Genomic DNA, 8,483 nt, shown 5'->3' with positions numbered 1-8,483 from the left:
ATTACTTTTCTTAACAATATCATCAGAATTAGTTCTGGGAAATATTTTTTTAAACCATGTTAACCACATGGAATATTATCGAAACAAAACACGGCCAACCAAGGCGTTTAATAGTTTTTCCACGAGTTATTTTAACCAGAATCTCTTACCAAAACCTGTGAGGGAAAAAGTGCAGTGTGGTACCAGAACTGTGGACTTCACTCTAAGGAGAGGAAAAATTGTGGGGGGATCCGAAGCCCCCTATGGCGCATTTCCATGGCAGGTATGTTTATTTTTGACAATTCATAATGACATAAGGGAATTGATATCCATTAATCCCATAGGCTTTAGAAATTTATTTTTGTGTCCAATTTATCGGTATTCAAGATAGGTTAAGTCTTCAAGGTATGCGTTATCCATGGATAGGGGCTGGTGGTCGATTGGGTGGAACTTAAAAACTTTCAGACTTTTCCAAAACGTTATTAATTTCCTTATCAGTTGCATAGTTTTCACCCTTTTCTGGTATTCCAAGATATGAAAGTAAATGCCGAGGTTGGGTTTGGTTGTCAAAGACAGGGTATTAAACTTATTTGAGTCGAAACTTTAATAAAATTCTGAAATTCATTCTGATGACACTGGTGTTTTCCTATAATGAAATAGGAACGTTTACCATTGACTATTTTATAATAGCTTTACATATAACTTAATTAACAATATTTCAGTGTATCTTAATTCGCAAGACGTAACCCGTATTTCCTAGGTGCGATGCTGACAAATCGGTTTATGTATAAAACTTATCAGTGATGTCCCAACGGGGTCTACCAGGCTTTACTTTTCCTCTTTTATTTTTTGCAAAAGTTCACACGTTCAACTCTGTTCGTTAAGAAGTTACGCAATGTAACCTCCTTACGGGTTGACGTAAAAAAACGCGCGAAAATTAACAAAGCGCGCCACATAGCTTTTGACAGATGGCTGCCATGTTGCAATAAAACGATGGATATTCTTCAAGTTTAAACTTTCACTACTTTAGCTTGCTTATTTGTTATCAACAATAATGACTTAACAGATAATACTTGACCTCTTAACCTATTTTATGTATCGGTTTTTTATAAACAATAAGAAAATGTAACAGATAATACAGACACCGGAATTAAATATATTTCTTTGACTACATTACACAGTTTTTTTTTGTAAATTTGTAAAACTACTACTAAATCACGGGTGCACGTATTTTATTGTAGGGAATACGCCAAACACCGTCGTCGCAAACAGGGTAATATTTAAATACATAAATATTTAGCTTTTTCCTTTGCCTTGTGTTGTCCAAAAACTGGTCGGCAATGACGAGGTATGGATTGCAGTGATATTCTTCTGTGAGCAAGTAATTCTACAGAAAGAGACACAGAACACAGAACAGAACGAGAGAACGAGCGCTTTAGGACGAAATCCTAGGGTTAGGAGACTAGATAAGCCTATCTCGTACCTTCTGTGTAGTCTACTACCCTGGAGGTTTTTAAGTGTAACATGCCGTTGAAATCCCGGTAGAATGGAGTCTTCCCTGTCTAAAAATTCTGGAAGAGATTCTGGTATGCGTCGCTCTACTCGACAAGTCAAGAATTTATATATAAATTTATAAAGCTGTTTAAGAGTTAGTAATGTTTTTGATTTAAGGATTTCAGACTTAATTTAATATATTTCAGGTGGAGATTCAGATGTTAGATCCGAATAAGTTGGCGTTTGAGCACCACTGTGGGGGCGCTGTTATCGCAGAGCGTTTGGTGTTATCAGCCGCCCATTGTTTTGACAAGGTATTATTTATCAATGATACAGGTATATTAGAGGTAAAATAAATATTACAAAATACAATACACGAGAGTTCATAGTAGAAATAACTTATTTGTTTTAAAAAGGCACACTATGAACAACCAGGCTCCAGAAAGATAAACCACTCCTTATATGGAATCACTGTATAAATAACAAAACTATCGTTAAACGTAAATTAATCAATAAAGCTTTTTATAAATTTGACGATTATTGAAATTATTCTAATGTTTGAAATTGATTTACTCCAGTTTAAACAATTTGGAAGCAACGTACTTAAGACCGAGATGCCTGGAGACCTTTGATGGCCTTCACCTGCGGAAGGGTTCTTGCAAAATCATTCGGAAAATAAATTCAATAGGAAAAAATAATAGGATTAAACATTGTTCTTTTGCAAGAAATAAACCGGCCTTTTTATTTATTTATGGCATCCATATGCGTCCCAGTAAGACCAACAGATACGAACAGAAGGTATTCAAAGATTGTGGCAATTTCAGCAACCGCTAGAACTGGAGCATTTGCGCCTGGTGGTTGGCGAACACCGACTCAAGATTCAGGACAGGCACGAGAACAGATTCCTGGCGGAGAAGGTGGTTCCACATCCCGACTTTAGAAAGAGTAAGTACGCCTGTAGAATTGAGTTTATTTTCGGAGCATACACACAGTCACCTCATATTGTAATTGTCCATTGTAACCAGACTTATCTTGTATCATGTATAAAATAACAATAATAAAAAATAAATAACAAATAATGAGAGATAATATTTTTTTAAAGAAAAATGTTTAAATATATAATGATGTGCTGTGGCTGAAGTTGGCCCTAGCTCAGCATTATGCTGAGGAGCAGAGTTGTTCCATAGCGCTAGTCATTCTGTCAGAGACCACAGCAGTTAGTTAGCGCCTCAGTTGCTAAAAATAATAAGAATCTAATGTAATAAATCAGTAGAAACAAATAATAATAGTCGTACATGTGAGCAGTGTAAGTAATTAAGAAAAAAATAAACTTTAAAAAAAATCGTTAAGAAGATATATAAATATTTTTGGGCTGATTAAAAACTATATTTCGTGAGATTTTTGTTGGGTAAGTAGATGTTTTTTCATAACTGAGACGAAATTTTTATTTTAGTTATTACTCTATTAGTATTATAGATATATATCAATCATATTTTTTTAATCATTAAAAATAATTATATTTTAATGCATTGGATATGTCACAGCCAACTAGATTAAGTAGGCTTTCAATTAACATCATCTGAAACCACGTTTTACTTGCGATGGTTTTAATTATTGTGTGAGTAAAGGATTGAGTTGACAATTAAAGGAGTCGAGAGCATTATTAGCCTAGTGGCTTCAGCGTGCCAGTCTCGTCGTAGGTTCGAGCCCCGGCTGTGTTGCCTTTGTGGGGACTTTCTGTATATGTGCCCATTTAATACTCGCTCGCTCGGCAAAAGAAAAACAATATGAGAAAACCGGCTTGCTTCAAGTATAACGTCACGCAATGTTTGGTGATTCTTGCCCCCCCCCCCCCCCCATAAAACGCACCGTAACGTTTTCTGTATCCAATAGTAAAACGTTATTGACTACCCCCAGTGACTCTTTGTACCTAAAACTTACCATTATGTGGTGTAAAGTACTGGAAAGTTGAAAATAATATTATCAATAACGCGTAATTCAATCCCCGCCCCGCATCGTAACGTTTTACAAGAGGACCCCCCCCCCCTCAATACGAAATACTTGAATGCTCCCTTAGTCCGACGGCATGTGTCAGGCGCAGGAGGCTGATCACCTACTTGCCTATTGACAAATGATCATGAAATAGATTCAGAAAAATGAGACCCAGACCTTAAAAGGCGTCACTGGTTTTTTTTCATAGAAATCGAAGTGTGACGTAAAATATTGCGTTAAATAATTTTTACATTAAAAAGCATGAACTAGATAATCCTTGTAATCCTTTCAAATACTGAAGATGTCATAAAAAGCATCTCTCTTTCAGACGGTCCTCACTCGAACGACATAGCCCTGGTCCTAGTGGCTCGTTCAGGGTCTGGAGTGCAGTTCAACTCACATGTTAGACCCATTTGTCTCCCCGATACATTGGATACGGCTGGCCGATGGTGTGCTGTCAGTGGATGGGGGTACCAGGAAGGTAAGTAATAAAGTAAACATTTTCCCGATTTAATAATAAGATATTCTGTAACCTCACCAAATCCGAATAAAGCTAGAATTATGACTTTACTTAGTAACTTAAATTTAAAATTGATGTAAATTTGTTCTTCATAATAATTGGTTTAAGTAAATAATTAAGGTTTGCATCGGAAAATTTAAAAATCGAACTTTCATATCATTTTCATTTCAATTTGCTGAATCAGCAGAAACATTCCAAATTCCGTCTCCAACAACCAACATAGGAGTTCAGGCAGCTTCTCATTCGAATTCTTCGCGGATATAACACTAATAAACACTACTTATCCAGAACTTGACATCGGTGATCAATTAAAAAAAGCATTGTTAAGTGTCTATCTGTTACCTTAATCGCTGTTTTGCTAGTGATAACTAGTAAAATCTAAAATTGGAAGTATAATATTTTTATTTTCTTATAACATTTACGTTTACGATTATTGTCGTGTATTTTAGAAAAGATAGCTTGTATATATACTGCAGATATAGCATTATATACGATGTAGTGAACTTTAATAGATAAATAAAGAGCCAATAACATCACCTCTTACCTGATGTGTTACAAAGTATTCTATCAAATGATTAATTGACCTATATCGTTACGAAGATTCCCAACGAACGTAATGCAAATCTTAAATCTAGCTGTTACTTTAAAGGAGTAAAAAATTCTGGAAATCCGTTTTCAGAGGGAACAGAGCAAAAATTTGCTCCTATATTAAGAGCTGCTGCTGTGCCAATCCTCGATTTGGCCACTTGCAGAAAGGAACAGGTTCTAGGTGGACGGCAGCAGACCATATTGGACTCTATGCTATGTGCTGGTAAGTAACAGTTCATTGAATATACCTCTTCAAGTGTTGATGGGTTTCTCTTCTAGTGTGGGTTTTATATATTTAAGACTCTTTTCTGTTGTATGTTAGTTTAGATTTAATGCCATGTCGTAAAAGATTATTAAAAAAAGTCTTAGCACGCACGTGTTTTAAATTATTTAAAATGAATTTATTGCGCTTATCAAAACCGATTAATAATAAAAAAAATATTGGAACGCGGCAACGTCAAATTCCGTTGTTTTAGATATGATTTAAATATAAAACAGACTGGTTGGCTTTGAAGTACATGGACCAAGTTATCCAGCTTAAAACATTTCAGGGGTCCTATCAGGTGGAGTAGACGCTTGTCGTGGGGATTCCGGGGGCCCACTCGCCTGTATGTCTGGGGACAGATGGCAGATTCACGGGGTCGTGTCATGGGGTTCTGGTTGTGCTCGTAGAGCCCGACCTGGGGTCTATACGCGAGTTGTGTCATATGTCAGCTGGATTAGACGTACAGCTATGAGCTTAGGACATAAGTTATAACTAAGAATCGTAGTATAAGATTTTTTTAAGAAAAATGAGGGTATTCCAAAATCTCGTGAAAGTACCTTCATTTTAATATAATAGAAATGTTATCTGTATTCCGTTCAAATCTTTACGTTTTATATATGGTCATAGCGAACGCGAACCAAATAATTAGGCAAAAGGACTAAACGCCAACCTGCTGGTGTGACCAAGTCACGATTCTCTCTGGTCTGGAGAGATATCACTCACAGCGCAGGAGTCACACAGATCGAGAATATAGCCCCCGGTACATAACCTAAATACGACTTGACATTTCAACTTGGATACCTTTTAATAGAGTCAAAAACAGGAAACAAATTCCTTTTTTGCTTAAAGCAGGATAGAGAAGTCTAATTTAATTTTTAAAAAAATATTAGAGAAATTGTAATAGTTGGTCGTATATGAAATATTCACGTAGACATAATTGCTATTGCTTTTGTATCAGGCGTCAACCACGTGTGTTATGTTGATAACACACAGTTATAGGGATATCAGCATTTTTAAGACCCGAAAATTGTCTATAATAATATAAATGTATGAGATACAGTGTGCGAATCGTATCCCTAGGGTCGTAGCTTCCATCCACGGCTGTGCATCAATGGACTTTCGGTCTATGTGCTCATTAAACATTCAATTCGGTGATTGAAAACATTGTGAGGAAACCGGCTTGCCTTAGACCTAAAAGTCTACAGCGTGTGTCAGGCACCGAATGCTGATCACCCACTTGCCTTTGATTGACAAATGATCATACAACAGATACAGAAAACTGAGTTCCAGATCTAAAAGGTTGTAGCGCCACTGGTTTGTTTTGTCACAGGCGCTTAAAATGTACAAGAGTATAATACAATTATAATCTGTTGTACATTGTCATCAGTCAAATTCCTATTTTTTATCTATACACGAAATAATGATTCCTTTTAAATATTATTTTCTTCCTCTAGCGAGTAGGTATATCTAGTGTAATTAGTCTAAGTTAATTTATTAGTAAATAGTTAAGGACAATGCCAAAGATTGAATTTGTAATTACAATTAGTAATAAAGTCAATAAATGCTTCTTATAAATATGTTATTTTTATTAATTTACAGACCCGTCAGCCAATCATTTTGATGCAGGGTTTATCACCAATAAATTATATATTTTTACAATATATATGAAAAAAATATAAATAATAATACATTTTTATTTATTACGCCAGGAAGTACTTTTAATGAAGAGATCTTTTTAAAACTTCACTTTAATATTACCGGTTTTAGTTCACTTCCGGTTTTTTTGTTGTAGACAGCATAGCGAATATAAAATACGAAAATATCCGTACATTTCTGACATAAATCGATGAATAAAATTGGTTAATTATGTATAAGAATAATTATGCTACATGTGGTATATATTGTTATTACTGCATTTACCATGGAGAGTGTTCAGAGGAGGAGTTTCATCATCGGACGTCCAGGCAAAATACAAAATACATGTACTTTCCATGTCATGTGGAACATGCTGTAATGGTTGCCTTACAAACATTGTGTAAAACAAAAAACTTGGCGATTAAAATGAGTAGCGGAGTTTCTTAGTAGTTCTTCTCTTCCATTCTACGCCCTTGATTTGAGAACTGGCAGTAAATTTAAAATTATAAGCATTTAATGTATATTTCATTTTTTGCCGTTCATAAGTGTACATTGTGTTACGTAAATGTATAAATGATTTTTGACTTTGACTTTGTACGATCCGTATCACCTCGACGTCAGTTGTTCTGTGTCTGATAATTAGTGGAACCCATCACTATGTGAAACCAGTTGCCCACTAAAGTATTTCCAAACCAGCGACTGTACGTCGAATTGGTTTGGAAATACTTTACGCAGTACGCTTGCAGGCCTTCTGGCAGTGTGAGTTTCCATGGGCTATCACTGAACATCAGATGATCCTCCTGTGACAAAAAATGTGTGCGTGTACACACGTAAGAAGTGAAACATCTTTATGACCTTATTTTTAGAAAAATGATATACTATATGCAACTTTACAGAAATTGGTTATATTAGAAAAAGTTTTAAAAAAGGCTTTTATTATCATTTTTCAGAATTTCATTAATTTGTAATAGAATTATTACTGTCATTGTTATCGATATTATAACTAAACAACCGTGGTAGGGGCAAGAAAAAGATGGCGCGTAACGGAATAATGTGACGTGTAGCCGAAAAATTTGACGGTAATTTTTATTACAACGCCGATGAAGAAGTTGCACTTCAAAAATAATACCGATATTAAAAGTCTACTTGCTATTATAAGTTCTGAAGTACTTTGTTTACATTTGTTTATATTATTAAATGATTCATACTAATATATGCTTTACTGATCAACCCATGAGGTCGCGCTGCGGTTAAATTTGCATCAGGTTCCGTGTCATACGAGCACAAAAATATAGGAAACTTTAGAAAATGCTTAGCCTTTTATATCTATATTGAGTGTAGAGAGGGTTTTTTTTTGTATTCCATACGGTTTCAATTATAATTGTACATAGTACCAACACCTGTTGCCCCCCTATGTAACATACATATTCTTTAGTAATAAAAAAATTAATTGTTTGCTCAAAAACTTAAACGATAGTTTTAAGGAAGAAATTACAAGGAAATTGTTAACGAAACACAGGAAGTTAATTTTCAAAACATACTGAAAAAGTGAAATTCCAATTCCGAATAATTGGCTCCGTATGGGACGTAGGCCCTTACGTTGGGAAACACTGCCTAAGACTTGTAGACCATGAGATAGTGACAGAAAATATTGGATCTATTGTACCGCCAGTGTGGTGGTTCTTCAGGGGTCTTATTACGCAATGAAAAAAGAATCATAGGTACCGGCGACTCAGTCACGTGGGAGTTAGTCGAACTCGTCTGATTAATTACGAGTGTCAAACGATTTGTTCCACAAAAAAAGATTGAAGTATTTTCCGATAGTCCATAAAAAATAAGAGGCGGTAGTGTCCTGCCATACTTCTCCGGTGTGACTTACAGCCCGCCATACAGTCGCGAATGCGTCATAAAAAAAAATTAACCATTTGTACCAGGCTAATTTTTGCACCGTTAACCGTCGCAACGTGCAGTGCAGTGCAGCCATTTACTAATATCACCATGCCATACTTT

The 8,483-nt window shown here is 35.5% G+C and overlaps 1 protein-coding gene across 1 annotated transcript; it reads left to right on the top strand.

Moving 5' to 3' along the window:
- On the top strand, positions 1 to 6,047 carry LOC123717313 (trypsin-like). Its single transcript, XM_045673235.1, has 6 exons — positions 1 to 262; positions 1,680 to 1,787; positions 2,298 to 2,418; positions 3,794 to 3,946; positions 4,665 to 4,796; positions 5,125 to 6,047. Exons 1-6 carry the CDS (start codon positions 68 to 70, stop codon positions 5,328 to 5,330), a joined length of 915 nt encoding a protein of 304 aa, XP_045529191.1. The 5' UTR covers positions 1 to 67; the 3' UTR covers positions 5,331 to 6,047.
- Positions 6,048 to 8,483: the final 2,436 nt, after the last annotated feature.

The sequence above is a fragment of the Pieris brassicae genome, chromosome 12 (genome assembly GCF_905147105.1).
Source record: "Pieris brassicae chromosome 12, ilPieBrab1.1, whole genome shotgun sequence".
Classification (NCBI taxonomy): domain Eukaryota; kingdom Metazoa; phylum Arthropoda; class Insecta; order Lepidoptera; family Pieridae; genus Pieris; species Pieris brassicae.
Note: the sequence above shows the minus strand (reverse complement) of the source record. Positions and strands in the feature narration are given on the sequence as shown.

Excerpts from the sequence above, each read along its gene's own strand:
- LOC123717313 (XM_045673235.1), top strand. The coding sequence starts at position 68 with ATGGAATATTATCGAAACAAAACACGGCCAACCAAGGCGTTTAATAGT. Across the intron at positions 2,419-3,793 it reads ACATCCCGACTTTAGAAAGA|ACGGTCCTCACTCGAACGAC; the intron begins GTAAGTACGCCT and ends TCTCTCTTTCAG. Across the intron at positions 3,947-4,664 it reads TGGATGGGGGTACCAGGAAG|AGGGAACAGAGCAAAAATTT; the intron begins GTAAGTAATAAA and ends ATCCGTTTTCAG.